The sequence below is a fragment of the Talpa europaea genome, assembly GCF_964194135.1.
Source record: "Talpa europaea genome assembly, chromosome: 7".
NCBI classification, from domain to species: Eukaryota; Metazoa; Chordata; class Mammalia; order Eulipotyphla; family Talpidae; genus Talpa; species Talpa europaea.
In genome coordinates this window covers 133,783,751-133,805,545 of record NC_140074.1, presented here as the reverse complement: position 1 = coordinate 133,805,545, position 21,795 = coordinate 133,783,751, and the positions used below count along the sequence as shown (strand labels likewise).

The 21,795-nt window shown below is 55.7% G+C and overlaps 1 protein-coding gene across 7 annotated transcripts in view; it reads left to right on the top strand.

Annotated features, from left to right (window-relative positions):
- The window catches only part of RNF157 (ring finger protein 157), a gene marked incomplete at both ends in the record, with an annotated part of 62,326 nt that overhangs the window by 22,480 nt on the left and 18,051 nt on the right, over positions 1-21,795 (top strand). For all 7 annotated transcript variants that reach the window (XM_084238256.1, XM_084238252.1, XM_084238250.1 and 4 more), the window contains one exon: positions 19,950-20,038. In XM_084238256.1, the coding sequence (XP_084094382.1) occupies positions 19,950-20,038 (89 nt within the window). The remainder of the gene's footprint in view (positions 1-19,949; positions 20,039-21,795) is intronic.

The window sequence follows — 21,795 nt, the reverse complement described above, 5'->3', positions numbered from 1 at the left end:
CTCCTAAAAGTGAAAGGATCTGAAGCTCGTCTGCTCCTGTCTGTGGGCAGGGCTAAGGCCATTGCGTGGTGAATCAGCAAGGAGGAACGATAGAGAACTGCTCCCCTTCCTGGCCAGGGAGAGCTGATGCTGAGCTTTGCTCCTTTTTTGAGCAACTTAAATTGTTCCAAGGACCTTGGGACTTTCAGAGGATGGGCTATACCTGGACTCCACCTGATGCCAGCCCTCTCCCCTTGGAGGGAAGGCATTGTCAGGTCTTGGTCCTGTCTCGTGAGGCTGGGCAGGTGACCCGCCACTGGCTCTTTCCGTCGCGCGCTTGAGCCCGGTGACAGCGGCCCTGCAGCCCAGGGGCCCACGGCGTGCCACTCCTCCCCAGAGACGTGAGCCCCTCGGTTCTGCTTCAGTGTGGTTTCTGTATGTGGAATCCTGTTATTCACAGGCCTGGAGGAGAGAGAGTTCTAGAAAGGCACTCGCGGTATTTCCGTCTGTGAGGTAGAGTCTTGTGCACACAGAGCTCAGGGCCAGCCACGGTGCCGTGCCCTCCTCACGGGACGTTTGTGAGTCATACGTTCTGCCAGCAAAAGTGGGAGAGACTTGGGCCAGCCTGAGGAGCCTGCATGAGGTTTGGGGTGAGGGGAGCAGGTGGCCCATGGCTCCCCCCGCCCCGGCTGAACTGTGCTACCTTCCTTGGGGAGACCAGCCAGAGCCCCCTGCCACCTGAGGGAACCCTGACCAGAGGGGCAGGCAGGGTCCTCTGGGGGCATCCAGCCACTGAAGGCAGACTCACGGCTACAGGAGGAGGCACCAAGGTGCACCCCGGGCTCCCCAGCCTGCAATGGCTCATCCTGAGGGCTGTCGGGAGGGGAGGCCGGGGTGACAGTTGGGCCTGTCTGAGGGGCCGTGAACACTGCTGAGTTCACGTCTCTGTGGACAGCAGCAGAGGGGTCAGGGCCGGGCACCTTTGCCCGGATTGGTTTGTGGTGTTGGGCAAGTGTTGGCTGCCCTGGAGCCTGCTTCACCATCTGTGAACACACCCATCAGTCAGTCAGACACGATGGTGAACGTGTGAAAAATACTTCTCTTGCAGAAATGCTTTAAAGATTCAAAAGACGACAACTATTATGGTGGTAAAGTTAACTCTTCAAACACCTTCCGGTGTGGAGTGAGTCAGGAGAAGAGACAGGAGACCAGTCCTCACGTAGTTTCCATCGTGACGCTCGGTGCGCAGGTGGGAACAGCCTGCAGGTTCACGCCGTCTGCATGCCCAGAACCGCCTTCATCTCACAAAATGGAAACTGGCCCACAGAGCACGCGCCCCTCTCTCCCGGCCCCGGCTGACCCCTCTGCTCTCCGGCTGAGGTCGTGACTCTCAGTGTCCCTGCAGGTGGAGTCCCTGTGACCCACCTGTGCCCCGCAGACCTGTGTCCTCAGGATCCGACCCTGTCGCGGCCCACATCAGACTGTCCTTCACTAAACCGGAGCAGTCAGAGGGAGATAGGCAAACACCAGATGATTTCACGCGCGTGGAAGACAAAGAAACCCAGCGGAGGAACAGACAAAGCCAAACCAGGAGAAACCCTTGAAATCTGACTAGACAATTGAGGTTATCGGCCCGGGAGGGGCGGGGTAGCGGTGGGGGAGGGCAATGGGGCCTCGCAGTGGACGTGGTGTGGTGACACACGTCACACCAAGTGTGAGGGGGTGTGAGCCTGCACCCTTAAAACACGCAGCGGTGTGAACTGTCATTACCTCAATCTGAGAAGTAATTTAATAAAAACGCAATTAAAAAAATTATGTCCCTCTTTTTAAATACAAAATAATATTCCATTGTACGGATGGGCTCCGTTTTTACCTCTCCATAGATGCAGACAGTCCACTCACCCTCCACCAAACCACCACTGCCCAACCCTAGCTGCCTCCCTCAGCCCCTCTCCCTCCCCGCTCCCCCACTTCCCTCTGATAACCATGACATTCTTTCGCCAAGTCCAAGGTTGATTCCTGCTGTATTTTGCTTGTGCTTTGTTATATCCTACAGATGAGTGAAACTGTCCAATCTCTTTCACTTTTCTGACATTTCACTTCACATAATCATCTTGAGGTCCATCCATTTTATTCCAAAAGACACTGTTTAATCCTTTTTACAGCTGCGTAGTACTCCATTGAGTGTATATTCCATGATTTCTGTGTGTTCACCTGTTGATGGGCACTTCGGTTGGTTCCCTGGCTCAGCAACGTGGACAGTACATAGTCTTTTCCTATTGGAGTTTTCATGTTTTTTAAGTAATTACCTAGTAGAGGTATTGCTGAGTCATACGGAATTTCCATTTTTATTTTCTTAAGAAATCTCCATACTGTTTTCCAGAGAGGCTGCACCAGCTTGCTTTCCCACCAGCGCTGGCTGAGAGCTCCTTCTCCGCATCCTTGCCAACCTTCCCTTGTCATCTCCCTTCTTATGTGCACCTTTCTCAGGGGGTGAGGTGCTATCTCTTACTTTGATTTGCATTTTTTTTATAATAAGTGATGTTGAACAATTCTTCTTATGTCTGTAGGCCTTCTCAATGTCTTTTTTAGAAAGATGTCGATTTAGGTGTTTTGCCCATGTTGTGATAGGGTTGTCTCTTTTTTCTTTTGGGATTGTATAAGCGCTTTATATATTTTGGAAACAAGCGCCTTGTCAGATGTGTGATGTGCAAATATCTTCTCCCCGTTTGTAGGTGGCCTTTGTTTTTGTGATGGTTTCTTTTGAGACACAAAAGCTTGTCAGCTTGATGTGTTCCCACTTGCTTACTTTTGCTTTTGTTTCCCTTGCTGTCAGAGTGGAGTTCTCCAAACCCTCTCTGCGGCAGATGTCCCATAGAGTGTCCTGTTTCCTTTCAAGTATTTCATGGTTTCACTTCCTCTCTCCAGACCTTTGTTCTGCTTTGAATTATCTTCTGGGCATGGAGTGAAGTATGGGTCTAGTTTTGTTTGCATGTGGCCTTCCCTGTTCCCAACAAGACTTTTCTTCTCTACTGAGTGGCCGTGGCTCCTTCTAGACCCCACTTTGAAGGGTCACTCACCCCCAGGGGGCAATTGGGCTGCTCCCAGCTCTTGGTGGCTGTGAATAGTGCTGTCATGAGCGTGGGGTCCAGGTCAGGTGGTGAGGCTTCCGGATACACCAGTGTTAGGAAAGAAATGACTACTCAGTTTCAGAAAACCATGCAAATGAAGTTATTGTGAGCCTTCCATTTTTAAATTTGGCTTGTTTTTATGTTCTTACAAAAAACCCACTGCATCAATGTTATTTTTATTCTTAATAAAGATGAAGAAGTGACTTTGAATACCTTCCACTAGGGAAAGTTGCTTCTGCCACTTAGTGAATAACACTGACTAGGTAAACGCAGGCCTTAGCGGTGTCAAGCCGGCACCAGCCCCACCTCCCGATCCCGAGAGTGTGTGCCAGACGGTGGCTCTACCCAGAGTCGGCTTCAGCGCTCCCTCGATTCCAGAGTTAGCATTAAGAGTGATTACTTTTTCACAAAGAGGGGGATAGATTTTTTTTTTTTTTTTTTGGTGTGCAGAAAAGAGTATAAACAAGGGAACTTCACAGCATATGTAAAGTTCACTACATCAAAAAGACAACTTTGGAAAGCCAGCGGCCTTTTGAGGAGGGTTTGTTTACTTTCTATTGTTTTTCCCCTTTTTCCTTTCTTGATTGTAAATGGTGAAATATTTATAAATGTATAAACCATATGCCTACATTTGGCCTCGTTCGGGCTGTTGCCAGCCCCTCAGAGGCCCCCTGTGTGCCCAGCCCTGCCCACCGCCAACAGCGGCTTCAGTGAGATGGTATCCACATGGCTTTCTCAGGGCAGAGCTGCCCTCTTTCCTTTGGCTACTAGTAAGTATCTTGGGGAAAATAGTTTGAAATTACTGCCTAGGTTGTTTTTGTTTTGTTTTGTTTTAAATACAAAAAGCATCAACTGAATTTGATCCTCCCTTAGCTAAGGAGGCCGCGTTGGCTGAGGTTGGTGGGTGGACGCTGCTGTTCGTGGCGCTGCTCTGCTATGAGATGCAGAACAGAGATCGAGTTCTGTCAGTCTGGTGTGTAGGCTTCAGGGCACAATTTTATGGCTCAAAGCTCTAGAAAGGGGCTGCAGTGTGACCTAAAATTATGAGAGAAAGGAGGCGCTTTGCTGGGATGACAGCACAGCGGGAACTGTGTTGGGGAGCTGATGCCTGAGCTGGTTACCTTTTCCACATAAGAATTTCAAAATCAATGTGGATTTTAAACCACTAGAGGAAGGAAGTAGAGGAGGAGGAGATAGTTTCTTTTTCTCTGATGTCACCTCCATTTGGTCTTTGTTCTAGTTGAAAAGACAGTTTTCGCTAATAATTTTTAGGCTTTGCCCACATTAAGTGCTGCCCCCGCCCTCCTTGCACAAGTCACTGGTTGGTTGATTCGACATTGCAGTGGACACTGACCCTCAGCTGATGCTGACCAGGCGCCCAAAGGCCCATATGGCGCAGCCCTGCCCGAAGGGCTCCTGGGGCCCCGAGACAGAAAAGGCCAAGCTGCCTCATTGCTCTGAACTCGCCTCCAGGCTCTTCCCTCCAGCCTCAGGTGCCCCACTTTTAGGGGGATCTGCTGGGCCTTTCTGGGGTGCTGTGGCACGAATGTATTTCAGTCATTTGGGATTGCAGCCTTTTTTGTTCTCGGAAATCAGTTTCCACTGGTGGAGTCAGGGCCCACCCACCCCCGCTCCTGGACGTCTGTCATTTCCTCTCCCATTCACCCTGCGCTCGTGGTTTGATGGTTTCTTCTCTTTTCAGTCCCTTTACCCTGCTGGGCAGGAAGTCAGAGGGAGCAGAGGTACCTGCGTAGTCTCGTCCATGATGTTCCAGGGGCCTCGGCACTGATAACTAACCCAGGGTGGCTCACATAAGATACCAGACAACCGCAGAAACAGTTGATTACCTTGAGTGGAAAGAGAACGAACACGTTTAGGCTTTCTGCAAAATGAAAAGACTTTTCACAACAATCCCTGTTCCGCGGTCTTGTCTCTTGCTAGAAAGTTCTGTCGTTCCCTCGCTCTGGGCGCACGGACCCTCGGCCGCCCTTTCTTGCATGTCCACACGTCCTTTGCGCATTCCCGTTGTGCTGACCTGCAGGAAGCTCTCGGGTGATTCTTAGAAAATCCAGCAAAACCTCAGTATTTTGCTTTGCTTGAAATGACTCAGTGTGTGATACGGCCAGGTCTGGCAGCAGGAGGAAGAGCATGCTATTGAAATGCAAGCTTGATAGAATTTTCTTATTATTCTACACTCAGTTCAGCCCCAGGAACTTAACATTTTCTTTTAATACTAAATGTTCATCTAAACTGGAAGGAGACAGAGTTGTGTCTGGTCCTACACGTTCCTGAAGGAGGGAGCCACGAGGGTCACAGAGGGATGAGTAAAGTCAGAGGCCTTTGTCTTTGGAGGCACAAGGGCCGCCCCTGCCCTCAGGAGCTGGAGGGACGGGCAGGGGCCTCTCAAGCTGTAGTGAGTTTTACTGCTCTGCCCACTGCCTACTGGGCCCCTGAGAGGCTCAGGGGCAGCTGAACGCATGGTGGGTTGTGCCAGGCAAGTGAGGCCCTGGCTGTCCTATGCAGGGAATGTGGCTTGTCATTCTGGCAAGGGCAGATGGCAGGGATAAGAGCAGATTGATGGCCGCTGGGACCAGTGTGGAGGAAGGGCTTGAAGGAGTGGAGGAGTGCCTGGGGCTGATGAGGCCGTGTGTGTGCCAACATTTGCAAAACTGGGCACCCGGCAGGGTGTGTTACTGAATGCCAGTTACATCTGGATTTATTTATTTATTTAAGATTTATTTATTTATACAAGAACCAGGGTACAGGCCAGATGTGCAGGAGGGTGAGAGGATTCACCAGAGACAGAGCGGGGAACAGAACAGGCAGACTGACGAAACACACTGCTGCGGGAAGCTGCGGGTGAGGCAGGAGAGGTCTGCCGCACCATATGGGATTCTCACCAGCTAGCCGGGATCGAACCCGCACTGCAGAGACTGCGGACGGCTTCACAGTGCGGTGCTCAACCGCCTGTGCCACCAGGGAGGCCCTACATTTGGATTTAAAGCAGGCCCTCAGATAATATCCTTTTGTTCCACATTGTTTCTTTTTTCTTTTTTTTTTTTTTAAGATTTATTTATTTATGCATACAAGAGCTGGGGTAAAGGCCAGAGATGCAGGGACTGAGAGGATTCACCAGAGACAGAGTGGGGAACAGAACAGGCAGATTGACCTAAGTACACTGCTGAGGGGAGCAGCGGGTGAGACAGGAGAGGTCTGCTGCATCATGTGGGTTGCTCCCTGGCCGGCCGGGGATCGAACTAGTGCTGGAGAGGCTGCAGATTGCTTCATAGTGCGGGGCTTAACCCCTTGCACCACCAGGGAGGCCCCACATTGTTTCTTTATGAGCTTGATGAGAAAGGGGAAAAACATTCCCAGCCAACCTTGAACAAAAAGATAAAAGAGGGCCTCCCCGGTGGCGCAGCGGTTGAGCGCTGGGTTGCGAAGCTGCCCACGGCCTCTGCGGCGCCGGTTCGATCCCCGGCTGCTCCCTGGCCACCGGAGGAGGGTCCCACATGGCGCGCAGACCTCTCCTGCCGCCCGCTGCTCCCCTCAGCAGTGTACTTTGGTCCTTCTGCCTGCTCTGCTCCCCGCTCTGGCTCTGGTGAATTCTCTCACCCTCCCGCGCTTCTGACTGTACCCAGTGCATGTATAAATAAATAAATCTTTAAAAAAAAAAAAAAAGATAAAAGGACAATGATGGAGGACCTGCTTTCGCTACAGGTCGTTTGCTGAAAGTCCAAGTACCCATCCAGGCACTTAAGTGAGGATTCACCTGATTAAAACAACAGTGTCTTGGAAAGAGTGACTCACAGACCCTATCTGAGGCCCGGACTCCCCCTCACCCAGGGAGCCCCTGGCTTTGGAGGCACGCTCTAGACTGTGCGTGCCAGGGTGGGCAGGAGGGTCAACCTGCTCCTCCGAACAGCTCTCAGCCAGAGCAGTCACCGGCTCCCCTGCAGCGGCAGGGCCAGGGGCCTCTCAGCCATGAGCCCTCTCCTGTGCCTCAGAGTTGTCTCGGATGGGGTGGGGGCAGAAGCCATGTCCGTCAGCCCTCCGGGGCCACCACGGCCTTGGGGAGGACTTGCTCAACTTGCATTTTTCCTTAGATGGTGTCTCCCATGTCCCTGCTAATCATGGACTGAGAATCTCCAAGAGCCTTTCAGTCCTGGTGGTAAGAATTTATTTGTCCCCGAGGGGCATGCTGTTCCTAGGGGTTGAATTCCAGCAGCGTGCGAGGTGGGTCGGCCTCCTGCCCCCACCACACGGGATAAGGCCTGGCTGGATTCACCGCAAGGGATTTTGACTCCAAGGGAAGAGGGTCTTACCTGAGGCCCCTGTTTTGAGGGGACGTTCTTTTTGCCAAGTGCTCAAAATTGCATGACAGGTAGAAATCTCCAAGGAAGACAATATCACGATAACCCATTTTCATAGCTCTATGTTCTTACCACAATCTGTTATAGGACAGGGAGAGGGGCAGCCCAAGCCCCGCAAACCTGCCTATTCTAAATGGGTTCTGCCATCCGCCACATCAACACAAAACATAGGAGACTTTAATGAGAAGGAACTTTAATAAAACTAGGAAACAATACAGGTAAGGCCAAGAGTCTAGTTTCTAAATCAAGAACCCAAGTTACCCATCCCCTCGTGGGTAAAACTCCATCCAAATGGGACTGGCCCAGAGCAAGGCCCCAAAGCCTGCCACAAGTCTAAAGCATCTTCCAGTGGGGACCCACAGAAAAGGGCCAGAAACAACCAGACAAGCCTGGAAGGAAAAGAGCAAAATCAACATCAAGATAAAAGCCGCCATTGTCACCTCCCCACGGGTCTCACCCACATCTGTGTCACCCCGTCCACGACCAAAAGACAAGCGCAGCTTCTTCACGTGTCTCTAGGCTCCATGCGCCTCCTCCAGGTCTCCTGGCTCCATCCTGCTTCCTTCCTCAGTCTCTTCTGCAGCTTCTCCTCTTCCTGCTCAGCTCCACCCTCCCTTGGGTGGGGCAGGGAACCTCCCCCTTTCCTGGGGACCACCCTGCTACATGTCCACTGCGGTAGCGCAGGTTCCCGGCCCTGTGTGTGACTTAGGGGGCAGGCGCACCCCTCTTCAGGGATGTTACCACCCACTGCCAAAGCCCCACAGTCCTCCACAGCCCAGCACCAACAGGTTTTCAAAACTTTTTTTTTTATCATAGTCGCCCTACAAAATAAGCAGGGCTGTTACCCCATTTTACAGCTGAGAAAACTGAGGCACAGAGGCCAGTTTCCTCACCGAGGCTGTGTGTCTCACCACTGTGTACAAGGGGAGAGTGGGGCCTGGACCCTCCAGGCCTGGTGCTGCCTCGGTGCCTGCACAGCCCACTGGCCGGACCCGCGGGGCTTCATTCCTGGTTAGATAGATGTCGCTCCTTAGGCTGTGGCCTGGGCTCCTTGGTTCCTGTGCCCAAAGGTGTGAGCCTCAGGCAAGTGCTTGAGTCTGGAGAGTCTCTCTGGCACCCCCTGCCGGCCCAGCACCCCATGGCAACCCCGAGTCCCTGTTTCCATCTTCTCCTCGTGCTGGTCCGATCACTCTCGGTGGTACAGAGACCCCCTCTAACGTGACTTTTGCCCGCAAGCTCTGCTCTCCCAGGGACGCTCAGACACCACCGCACATGGGGAAGTGGGCGGAGAGGAGCCGCCATCTGCCAGGCCCCAGCAAGGGGCTCTGTGGCCCCGGGTCCTGCTGCCCTGGGCAGTGCCCCTTCGCACCCGAGGGAGCTGCTTCCGTGCGCCCAGCACAGAGCTCTGGTGTCCAGCCCTGAAACGAAGGCCCTGTGATGGAGGAATTTCCTCGAAATTTCTTTGAAATGTTCTGAAACGGAGCGTGCACACGATCTCACGGCCGCTTCCTGTTGTCTGACGGGAAACCGTCCCCACTGGGGCTGCATTTCAGAGAAAAACCTGATTAGCCTTTTCAACTTTTTAACACATTCATTGTGGCCTTCAATTTTAATGAAACAGCTTCACTGGATTCTATAAAAGTCGAAGCCTTCTGGGTGAAATAGTCTAACGGGGCTGTGTGCAAACGGCCGTCCCGAGAAGCACTGACCTCGTGCCCTCGGCCGGCCTGGCCGGGCCCCCCGCAGGCGCGGAGCCCTGCTGATGACAGACTGTAGTCAGACTCACGCTTTCGTCAGGAGGCAGCGCGGGAATATGAGCTGTGCGGTAAAGGCTGCTGTAATTATAGCACAGAATGTAGTCCATCTTTTCCATTTATTAAATTATATGCATTTTCTAATTAAAATTCTAAATGCAGGCAATGCTAGAGGTTTAGGGCCTCTGCATTTCCATACTGCAAAGTATTTGTGAAGCACTTCACAGGGGTAAGAAATAATGGCCTGGCTGGTCGGGCAACGCTGCCCCAAGGCTCCAGGCCCCAAACCACCCTCCTCACTGGGCCTCCGCCCCACCTTCCTCCAAGGCCGCCCCTGCGGGCTCTGCCAGGAGGGGGCGCTGGAGGCCGGCAGGGCTGGAGGAGAGGAGGGCCCCTGCTTGCAGGCCGCGGGCTGTGTCCACCCTCTCGCCCAGCCACCCCTTCCTCCCTAGGCGGCTACGGTTCCAGCCTCTGGCTTCCTCCCCAAATCCAGACCAGCTGGACTGCACCCCCAGTTCAGAAATCTGAGTCTCAGTCCCATGGCTTCTGCTCCCTCCTGCCCCCCAGAGGTGGGAGCTGCTTCTCTCTGCCAGCACAGTGTCCCCTTTCCTGTTCTAGCTCTCCCCGACTTAGCTAACCAGCCCCTGTATTAGAGTCTCCATTCAAATAACGGGTGTGGTTTCTGCCTTCCTGACAGGACCCTGATGGATACGACTTTTAATCTCCAAACGATGAGGTCGCTGTTACTAAGCTTATTTTACTGGTAAGGAAGTGGGGGCTTAGTAGGTGAAGCAATTTGTTTAAAACCACACAGCCCAAATCTACACACTCCATTTGAGCAACTCTGCTTTCCATTTGGCCTCAGCATTTCTCTCGCTGAAACTCTGAAACGCAAAAGCAACGACTTCATACTCACAGAATTACAGAGAGAGAGAGAATTCCAGCCAGCCTCCCCGAGGCTGACACCTCACACGGCACATGGTCAAACTAAAAATGAACAAAGGCTCCTGACTGGCTTTGAGAACAGCTGACTTCATTAGGGCCACACCCGTTCTTCCTCATCATTTCCTTGTTTTTCCGCGATCTTGACAGCTTAGAGACGCACTGGTTAGCTCTTGAGGAGAACTTCCCTCCACCTGGGTTGGTTTGATGTTTTCTTGTGACTGGAGCAGGGGTGTGGGTTTGGGGGTGAGGACAGAAGGAAGTGTCCTCCTGGCGTCCCAGCAGAGGGCCCTGGGGCTCCTGACTGTGGGTGGAGGTGGTGACCTTGACCAGGGGGTCAAGGTGGGTCTGTCCAGTCTGCCCTATAAATCTCTCTTCTTCCCTGATTCTCCTGTTAGAAGCCAGGCACTGAATCTGCCTGCTGAACTTTTGACTTGCCACTTAATGACACTTCTGTGCTTTCTTCACAGTCTATTAGCTTGTGCTTGAGGAATCTTTGTATCACATTTGAGGCTAAGGATGATGAACCCAGCAGCCAGCTGTCAGGAGAATGGAGAGCGGGTTGCCTTTTGGAGAATTATCTGTTGTATGGCCTGTGCTTTGCTCCCCTTTTAAACTTGGGGCTTGCCTCTTTGGGGAGTCAGAAAGCTTATCGTTGATGCCAGGACACCTGTTTATTCTTGATGATCTGGACTTGCCTCTGACAAGCCCTACACTATACTCAGAAGCCCAGGGTGTTACTAGCACACGGGAAATCAGTAAAAAGAGGAAAAGCCGTAGAGAATAGGAAAATCGGCGGCACTGAAGGTTGTGGCTCAAAGGGCCGAGGTGCGCAAGGAGGGACACAGGTGACAGGTGACAGAAAGCCAGAGGTGCAGGGATCTGAGGTGGGAGGCAGAACCCAGGGTGAGGGAGAAGCCTTGGGCTCCGACACGGGGAGTGTGGAGACTTACGTTTCGTCTGAGTCTGGCGCTTGGCCCCACGATGGACGCTGTCTACATGCGCGGAGGCTTCCTGCAAGCCAGAGGCGGCTCCCTGCCTGGTCCGTGTGACCTGGGCCGCTCACTGCGACTGACGGGCAAGCAGGGAGAGCAGCACCTGGAAACCTGAGGAAGCTGAACAGGGCAGGTGTCCCCTTGTTAACTAGCTGTAGAGCAGCGGTCTGAGTAGCTATAACTTCGAAATTCAAATGATTTCGTTCTAGTATCTCCTGATTAGCAAAGAGATGAAAATCTCACCCGATTATTCACTCAGCAGGGTGTCCTCCTAGGACTGTGTCTGCAAATGCCAGCCCTTGCCCGGGCGTAGAATTCTGCGTGTGGTTGGCTCACACACTGGACTATTTCTGTATCTCCCCAGCGCTGCGGGTTCTGGCGGAGGGCACTTCCGAGCGCCCTTTTCCCTCCAGAGTGTGCAGGGGCTTGGCAAGCGACCTTGCAGTTAATCTCGGGCTGCTCACAGACAGTTTTCGAGTCCATCCGTTTTGCAGGGGTACAGACGCCTGGAGTTACTCAGCTTGAGGACAACTCACGCGCTTCTGTTTTTAACCGAGGGTAACTACACTGCAGGTTTTGGGTGTCCAGTTTCTGGTTTTTTACTTGCCAGGTTTGGAGTGGGGAAGGCTTTGGTCCACTTGCCCTTCTTAGTCATCGGCCTTTTGAAGATGCCTCCGTCTAAACAAGACTGGAAACCTCTCGCTGAGTTTCATTCATCTGCTTCTTTGGGGAAAATCTGTTGCATCTTTTTAAATGCCTGTTTCGACGACACCGGGGCCTCTGTAGCCATATTCCTTACATACAGTATCAGCAGCTCAGAATCCCTTGTGGACGGTTGTGTCTTGTTTGCGAGCTGGGTTGTGAGTCTGGCGGATGAAATCCAAAGTCAGGCATCTGGAAGGGGGCACGAGTCCCAAGGAGTCGCTTCTCTGGCCGCTCGTTACCACCCACCATCCCGCTGGGAGAATCTGCCAGTGTCCACTTTGCCAAAAGCACGTCTTTTCCCCTTTTAACTCTCCTTGAAACCAGCTGGAGTTAGGCTAAAATCCTTGGTATCTGAACCACAGGAAGGTGCTTTACTCAGAAGCGCCGCGGGACTGGGCAGGGGCGTCCTGCCTGGGGCGCGGAGGGCTTTGCTTGGCACCAGGCACCAGCGCACAGCGCCCCGTGCCTCGGTGGCGGTGTCCCCCGGCCTCCCAAACAGTGAGACTCAAGACCACAGAAGAGGCAGGAAATGAGTGTCGCTGGCCTTGACGGAGGTCTGGAGACTCGCGGTGGGCGCAGCGGCTTTTCCTGCTCTCCTGATCACCCTAGGGCTCGTGGGAGGGGCAGAGATTTTGGAAAAGGGCCGAGTGGGCGTGATGTCACACGGCACGGCCCTGGACCCGACTGTACCGAGACTGCCTTCCCGGGGGGCCCCTCAGGGCCCCCTGGACACAGGGCATCTTGTGCCCAGGTCATCTCATGACCCCCTCGCTGTCCCCTGCGTGTGTGACTGGAGTGAAAGGGGCGTTTTGCCTCTTGTCTGTTTTGGGGTCACCGGCCTTTCTAAAGTGGCGATGGGCTCCCCACAAGGACGGTCGGGGAACGGTTGTCACCCGGCCATGTTGGACGTAGGCCTCGCCGGGCTGCAGCTGCTTAAACGGGCACCTTGCAGTCGCCTGAGCGCTCAAGCAGAAACGAAACTGTCCTCCCCTCGCACAGAGCTAAGAAAATGTTCTAAAGCATCAGCAGGCTAAAAATATCCCCTGGTAAGCCCTGAACACACTGAGTGTCTGCGAAGAGGGGAAGTAGAGAAAGCTGAGAAAATAACCAGCTTCAGATGAAAAAGGAACTGAATTTAAATATAAAAGCCCTGAAGTCCATAAAAGAAAGGGTTTATGTAGTCCTGCAAATGAGTCCGTCATATGACCCCAGATGTTGGTTTCCATAGTAACTATTATTTGATTCTCTGGCACTAATGTTGTATGTCTGCTGATGTAGGAAATGAGGACTTTTCTATTTTAATTATAAATGGTTAAAGATGACTTCCTTTTCCTCTGGAAGCAGGTTTTGGTGCTCTGAGCTCTTTTTTTGCACGGTGCATATTAATTTACTTTTCTTTTATATCCTTTTTCCTGTTAAGATTCCTTTCAGGGGGTTTCATTGCATCGTTTGGAACAGTAAAAGCTGTGCTGGGGCATCCATCTGGAAGAGATCAGCGCGGTAATGGCTGTAGGAGGGAGGCTTCCCTAGAAAGGACCCAGGGCGCCCTGGAGATGTTGGGGGGGAGGGTGGGGAGGGGAGCAGAGCTCAGGCTGACCCTACTGAGGTGCTGGGAAAATGATGGGGCGTCCACCCTCCGGGCTCCAAGGAGGGCGCCCCCCAGCGGCCGGGTCGGAGATGTACAGGGCGAGCCGGTCTGGGTTTAACAGCCCATGTCAGCCAATGAGGTCCCGCGCCCTTTCTCGGAGTTGGTTGTTCTTGCACATGGATCATCGTCCTGTGTGCAGGCCCGGGAAGGGCCTGGGTGCCGCAAGCGCCGTGTTGTCCTGAGGGTCCATTTGCAGTGTCGTAGTTTCTGCAACCAGAGCGTGAGTGCAGCCATAGGGGCAGTTTGACAAAATAAAGTTAGAATGGTTACACATCTGTCTAGGTATATGGTACACACCCCCCATACCACACACTCACACCCCATACCACACACTACAGCCACACACGCCGCACCCCCCAACACCCACTTACCCCCCACACACAGCGCACCCCCAACACCCACTCACCCCCACACACAGCACACCCCCCAACACCCACTTACCCCACACACACAGTGCACCCCCAACACCCACTCACCCCCACACACAGCGCACCCCCAACACCCACTCACCCCACACACAGCGCACCCCCAACACCCACTCACCCCACACACAGCGCACCCCCAACACCCACTCACCCCACACACAGCGCACCCCCAACACCCACTCACCCCACACACAGCGCACCCCCAACACCCACTCACCCCCACACACAGCGCACCCCCAACACCCACTCACCCCACACACAGCGTACCCCCAACACCCACTCACCCACACACACACAGCGCACCCCCAGCACCCACTCACCCCACACACACAGCGCACCCCCAGCACCCACTCACCCCACACACACAGCGCACTCCCAACACCCACTCACCCCCCCACAGCGCACCCCCAGCACCCACTCGCCCCCCCACACAGCACACCCCCAACACCCACTCACCCCCCCACAGCGCACCCCCAGCACCCACTCACCCCACACACAGCGCACCCCCAGCACCCACTCACCCCACGCACAGCGCACCCCCAGCACCCACTCACCCCACGCACAGCGCACCCCCAGCACCCACTCACCCCACGCACAGCGCACCCCCAGCACCCACTCACCCCACGCACAGCGCACCCCCAGCACCCACTCACCCCACGCACGGCGCACCCCCAGCACCCACTCACCCCACGCACGGCGCACCCCCAGCACCCACTCACCCCACGCACGGCGCACCCCCAGCACCCACTCACCCCACACACGGCGCACCCCCGGCACCCACTCACCCCACACACAGCGCACCCCCAGCACCCACTCACCCCCCCACGGCGCACCCCCAGCACCCACTCACCCCACGCACAGCGCACCCCCGGCACCCACTCACCCCACACACGGCGCACCCCCAGCACCCACTCACCCCACGCACAGCGCACCCCCAGCACCCACTCACCCCACGCACAGCGCACCCCCAGCACCCACTCACCCCACACACGGCGCACCCCCAGCACCCACTCACCCCACGCACGGCGCACCCCCAGCACCCACTCACCCCACGCACGGCGCACCCCCAGCACCCACTCACCCCACGCACGGCGCACCCCCAGCACCCACTCACCCCACGCACGGCGCACCCCCAGCACCCACTCACCCCACGCACGGCGCACCCCCAGCACCCACTCACCCCACGCACGGCGCACCCCCAGCACCCACTCACCCCACACACGGCGCACCCCCGGCACCCACTCACCCCACACACAGCGCACCCCCAGCACCCACTCAACCCCCACAGCGCACCCCCAGCACCCACTCACCCCACGCACAGCGCACCCCCGGCACCCACTCACCCCACACACGGCGCACCCCCGGCACCCACTCACCCCAAGCACAGCGCACCCCCAGCACCCACTCACCCCACGCACAGCGCACCCCCAGCACCCACTCACCCCACGCACAGCGCACCCCCAGCACCCACTCACCCCACGCACAGCGCACCCCCAGCACCCACTCACCCCACACACGGCGCACCCCCGGCACCCACTCACCCCACGCACAGCGCACCCCCAGCACCCACTCACCCCACACACGGCGCACCCCCGGCACCCACTCACCCCACGCACAGCGCACCCCCAGCACCCACTCACCCCACACACGGCGCACCCCCAGCACCCACTCACCCCACGCACAGCGCACCCCGCGGCGGGACAGGCGGGCAGTTCCACGCCGGCCGCCAGGTGGCGCTTGGCCGATGCGCGACAAACGGCAAAGGAAGCCGCGGGCCTCGGGCCCAAGGCGGGGAGCAGCGCCCCCCACCCCACCCCCCCCCCCCGCGCCTCTGGCTCACCGGTTCGGGGTGCGGGTGTTGCACCCCGCGCGCCCATGCGGGAGGGGCGTCGGGCCCGTCCTGGTCCCCGGCCGGCTGGGACTGGGGCTGGGGCGTCCTGGAAACAGCTCGGGGACCCCCTGCGCGGCTCGGCCAGGGACCCCGGGCGGCAGGGGGGGCAGGGCCGAGGGGAGGGGGTGCGAGCCCGTCCTCTGCGCGTCCTCCGGGCGGGTCCCCCGCGGAGACGTCCCTGGCGCTGCGCCCCCCACGCCGCGGTGACGGTCCCCGCGAGACCCCGCTGCTGCTGAGGCGCCCGCGTTTGCACGACGGGGGACCCCAATCCCGACGCGCCCCCAGGCCGGCAGGACCTGAGGCTTCTGTGGCCGGGTCCCTGAACACCCGGCCCGCGGCCGCGGGCTCCGCTCCAGGGCGGTGGAGGCGGGTGGGGGGGGGGGTGGTGACGGCGGGTGACAGGCCTGCAGAGCGGGGGGCACAGAGGAGCGCCCCCTCGCCTCTCCCGTGTTCTTTTTGCTCTTTGTCCTGGGAGTGCTGGCCTCTGCGCTTGTCCAGCGTGCCTGAGCAGGCCACACCCCACTTCTGTCCAGGAGCCTTGCCTGGAGCCTGTCGGTGTTACCCCCGTGCCCTGGAATTCTAGAAGCTGCATTAAGTGCCCCCCCCCCCACGCACACGCTGTGAAGAGTTTATTGACCCCAGGGGACCCTGAGATGCAGGCTGTGAGCCTCAGGCCTGCCGGTCTCCTCCATCCGTGGGCCTGGTGGCGCGTGGTGTGCAAGAGAGGAAAGGCTGGCTCCCGCCTGCGGGCCCTGTTGTGCCAGGAGCTTGTGTCCGAGAGGAAAGACTGTCGGGTCTTCTTGTCACCCTAACCCCGTAGACAACTCCCCTTCCAAGGCCATGGGAAAGAAGCAGGAGCTCTGCGGTGTGAACTGAGGGAACAGTCGACGCTGGGGTTCAACGTTGAGTGGGGTACCGTAGGCTGGCGCAGCAGCCGCTTGCAGAAAGAACTCGGTCCCAGGCCCAGCCTGAGCTTTGTCTTCGTCTCCCTCAGGCCTGTGAAGGCCACGCTTTGCTTCCAGGTCACGCTCGTCTGTTAGCACACGAGTGCAGTCTCGGGTTCTGAGCTGAAATAAGATCTTCCTTTTGCTTTAAATATACCTCGGTGAGGGCGCGGGTTTAAGGATATCGCAGGCCAGTGACCAAGTTCATCGGCGTCTCGATAAGAAAAAAGAATGCGGCCAGCACGCTGAGCCTCGGGACTCTTTCCAGAGTGAGAAGCTTCATCCAGGAGCTTCTTAGGAAAGATGGGGGCGGGATGTGTTCTGGCTTCGACTCTGCTCCCTAAAACTTATAGGACTTTGGGGCCTCCCCGGTGGCGCAGCAGTTGAGCGCTGGGTTGCGAAGCTGCCCGCAGCCTCTGTGGCGCCGGTTCGATCCCCGGCTGCTCCCCGGCCACCGGAGGAGGGTCCCACATGGCGCGCAGACCTCTCCTGCCGCCCGCTGCTCCCCTCAGCAGTGTCCTCAGTCCTTCTGTCTGCTCTGCTCCCCGCTCTGGCTCTGGTGAATTCTCTCACCCTCCCGCGCTTCTGACTGTACCCAGTGCTTGTATAAACAAACAAATAAATAAATAAACAAAACATGCCTCTATTAAAAAATAAATAAATAAATAAATTAAATAAATCTTAAAAAAAAAAATCTTACAGGACTTTGGGGAGGTTGCTGGGCCTCTTACTCCACTTCCTTCTCTAAGAGCTCGGCACAGTGCTTGGCCCATAGTAAGTGCTCAAGAAATGAGCATTTTCGTAAAGAAGATCGCAAAGAAGCTGAGAGAGGCGTGGGGGCCCGCGCTGGCTTAGGGAGGAGGGAGAGGCTGTGTGAAGAGCAGAGAATGTTTTCTTCAGGTTGCCTCTGTTGCTGTTGTTCCTTTTTTTCCCCTGTCCTCGCTGAATTTACAAAATTATGCTTGTTACATTTGTCCTTCAAAAGTCCAGATCAAAAGCCACCTCTTCCTCAAGGCTTTCTAGACGACCTCGGCCCGAAGGCTCACCTGAGCGAGCCCACAAACAGGGTTAGGCACACCTGACAGATTTCCTATCCTCTACTTTTTGGGGAGGCAAGAGGGAGGGGAGCTCCAAAAATGTGAATTTATTATAGTCTAAAGGATAGTTCCTGTAACACAGTCAGTCCCATTGGTATCTCTCCTTGAGAGCTGAGCACCTCGGGCCTCCTGGCCAACTGTTCTGTTACCAACTCTCCGTGCTAAATGGAAGACAATGCTAGCTTTTGTTTTTTCCTTTTCCTTTTGTTTTTCCTTTTTTTGCGGGTGTGTGGAGGAGAAAGGGTAAAATATGAAGGAACAACCCCACCTCTTTTTTTAGAAATTCAGGAAGGAGCCGTGGATCACGCCCGGTACCTGTGCAGGTGAACACGATTAGCGACGCTACTCCAGAAAACAATTTTAATCCCAAAGTCATTTATTTTGGCTTTAGCATAGACTTGCATTTGTGTCAGATTTTCCTGCCTAATTACTTTTTGCTTAAGCTTATTTTAAAATTGTTTTAGATTCCTTGAGTGTGACCGCCGGGGTGGGGGCGGGCCACAGATGGCCTCCACGGATGGCCCCCGACACGGTGACGAGGAGAGCAAAACTGGGACCAGCTTTCCAGGGAACAATTGGGCAAAATATTTTTAAAAGTCTTACAAACATGCTTACTCTTTGATCCAGTAATTCCACTGCCAGGAGTTTGTCCCACGGAAATAATCAAACAGGCACGTGGAAATGTCGGGACAAGGCCTTCCCCTGGCACCTGGAGCCACACAGAGTAAAGCCAGTTTAGCCTTTGAGTAACTCGGAGCCGAGTGAGTCAGGTCGGCTCCATCTCTAATGTGTGGGTGGCGTCAAGTGACAGACTTGACGAGTGTTCACTGTTTCTCTCAGCGAAGAAAGACAACGCAACAGCAGGTGCAGACAGAGCTGGCCCCGGCAGTGGTGGGGCCGGCGGAGGCCTGCTGTGATGTTCCCTTGGGCTGTGCCGAGCAGTGAGATTATGGCTGATTTTGTACTTTTTGGTGATTTTCCAGCTTTCTGCGAGGCCCTGTCCCGCTCTGCCCTTAGCAAAGCCAACTGGCGTATTTCAAGAGTAAAATGTTGCTATGAGACCCACCAAGTGGATAATCTGAACGCACCCCTGGTGGATGGAATGTGTTTCTTACAAGGCGCCTTCTCAGATCTGTGAGTTAGCAGCCACAGTGCTGAACGCATCACAGGTCAAAGCCACCTTCGGCAACAACCGGGGAAGATGCCGTGGAGGGTGCCAGGCCGCCATGTGCTGACGGCGGGGGTGGGCAGAGGTGGGGCGGATGCCTGAACTCCAGCCCTGCGGCTTTGCAAAGCTTCAGAGACCAGATGGTTCTCTGGGCACTGGGTATAAAAGTTGCTCATGGCCCCGTTAACATTAGTACAATACTGGGAACATTTTAAATCATTCTTAATTTTCTAACATCAATTAAATATTTCACTGTTTCCCCTTATTGCCTCATGATCATCAATTCAGTACCGCAAAGCCAGACATCTGGGTGGGGACGGAGAGAAGGGCCGGGTAAATGGTGATGGGGATGAAGACAGCCGTGAGCCTTCGGCGACACCCCCGCCCCAGCCCAGCAGCTCCCGGCTTGTTCCTTAAGGAACCATGAGCCGCAGGGGCCACGTTCTTGGCTCTGCCTGGGCCTCAGCTCTGCACACAGCGGGGGCTTCTCTTTCCCTTGCCTTCCTCAGTTCCAGCGCACCGAGTGGCTCTCTCCTGCCCCGCTGGCTCCCTGTGGGCCGAGGTCAGAGAAAAAGCCTCTAGTGACGAGCGTGGCCGCGGTGTGTCCTTGGGAACCTGGGGCGTCCGCCAGAGTTTTTATCAGCCAGCCACGTTTTGAGTGCCGGCATGAAGAAGCGCCATAGAGTGGAAAAGAGCAGACAAATCCAGCTCTTTTGCTGCCCCATCCAGCCCCAGTTCTGCCTCTGGCTGTGACCTCGAGCAGCTCCTTCACTTGAGGGGTCTTGATGAGGGGGGTCTTGTCCTCCCTCAGTGGGGGCCAGCCCTTAGCGCTCCTCACCAGCATGCTCTGCGGCCCCCAGCTATGAGCTCACCACCCCGCCCCCTCTGTCTCCACAGTTCCCCTATGCAGCCCCGCCTCCCCAAGAACCTGTGAAGACCCTGCGAAGCCTGATCAACATCCGGAAGGACACCCTGAGACTCGTCAAGTAAGTCGGGGACCAGGCCTCCTGCGCCCGCCCCCAAGGGACGGCCGCCCACCCCGGGGGAGACAGCGCTCTCCTTAGATGGGTGTCTTGCGTCTGGAGCGTTCAGACTTCCCCGAAGCTTCACTTTGATCCCGATTTTATGAGGTTATTTTTTAAAGAAAAGTTATCAAGGGGGAAAAGTGGACTGTGCGGATTCCTCAGCCAGCCTCTGTGAGAATCGGGAGATTTGCGCTCGGGATAGGGGTCTTGTTTTTTACCTTGCCCTGTTTCTTCTGTCTCTCATGCTCTCCCCCCCAAGGAGCTCCCAGCATCCCCCGCTGGCTGTCCGGCACGGTCAGTGTCTGCTCCGCCGGCGTTGGCCGCCTTGTCCTTCCCTGAGACCAGAAGTCCGTCCCCCGGGCTCCCTCGCTCCCGGGGGAGACAAGCCGGTTGGGGAAAATCAGAGGTCCCGGTTTTTCCGAACGTACAAGGATGGTGACTCGGAGACCCGCCTGTGCTGTGTAGACGAGGCTTGTGACATGAGGGCGTTGCTTTCTCCCTGATAATTTGTTTAATATTGCACCTGTATGGGGATTCAGTTCACAAAACTCTCAGTTCACCTGCTGGTGTCCCTGGGCTGGGCGGTCCCCACTGCTGTGTGACTCTGGAAGGCTTTCACCACCCAGACGACCCCCCCCCCACTGTGCTCACTCCCCGACCCCCCCAACCCCAACTCCTGGCCTGAGCCGCCATTCATTTCTCTTACTTTTTTTTTTTTTTTTTTTTTAAGATTTATTTATTTATGCATAGAAGAGCTGGAGTACAGGCCAGAGATGCGGGGGCGTGGGGGAGAGTGAGAGGATCCACCAGAGACAGTGGGGAAGAGAACAAGCAGATTGACTGAAGTACACAGCTGAGGGGAGCAGCAGGCGAGTCAGGAGAGGTCTGCTGTGCCATGTGGGTTTCTCCCTGGCTGGCCGGGGATTGAACTCGTGCTGCAGAGGCTGCGGATTGCTTCATGGTACGATGCTTAACCCCTTGAGCCACCAGGGAGGCCCCATTTCTCTTACTTTTTAATATCCTCTGTCCCTGAAGTTCTCTAACTGCTGCCCTTTTGGGTCAGCTCTGGGGGCCGGGCACTTTTCCATGGGCAAGTCTGTAGCTGGCCCCCACCTTTTGGGGAGACAGGGTGTCCTGCAGATGGAGGCTAAGGAGACCCTGGAACCAGCGTCGTCAGCTCCGCCGCTCGCCACAGACACATGCCCCACCTCTTTGATGGACACGGGTTCGAGAGCCAGACCAGGCCCATGTGAGCCCAGTCCCCGCGCCAGACGACACCACAGAGAAGCCCTGGAGCCGAGCGCCAAGCCCCTCTGTTGCTGGGTGCTCGAGCGTGCCGGGCTGCAGCCTGTGTGCCGGGCGACGAGAAGCCCGGGCCTCCGCGCTGGTGCAGACACAGGGGACAGTGGGAGCGGCACGCCTGGTGCTCGAGGATGTTGGGGTGAAGGCTTGGGTTTCTCCGAGCTTGTGGGAAGAGTGAATTTTGATTCTCGGATTCTCAGGCAAAGATGGAGGGTTGAACATCTTCTGCTGCTTCTCAAAAGGCCACTGAACGATGGAGTGTTCTTTAAAAGCAGACTCCACGGAATTGGGGCGGGACAAGAGCAATGGGAACAGAGTTTCAGGAACAGGAAGCAGATGTGAGTGTCAGCTGCCGCCGGCAACCTGGAACTGGGGCTCCTGAGCGAGCAGAAGGAAAAACCAGCCCTTCGGGGACA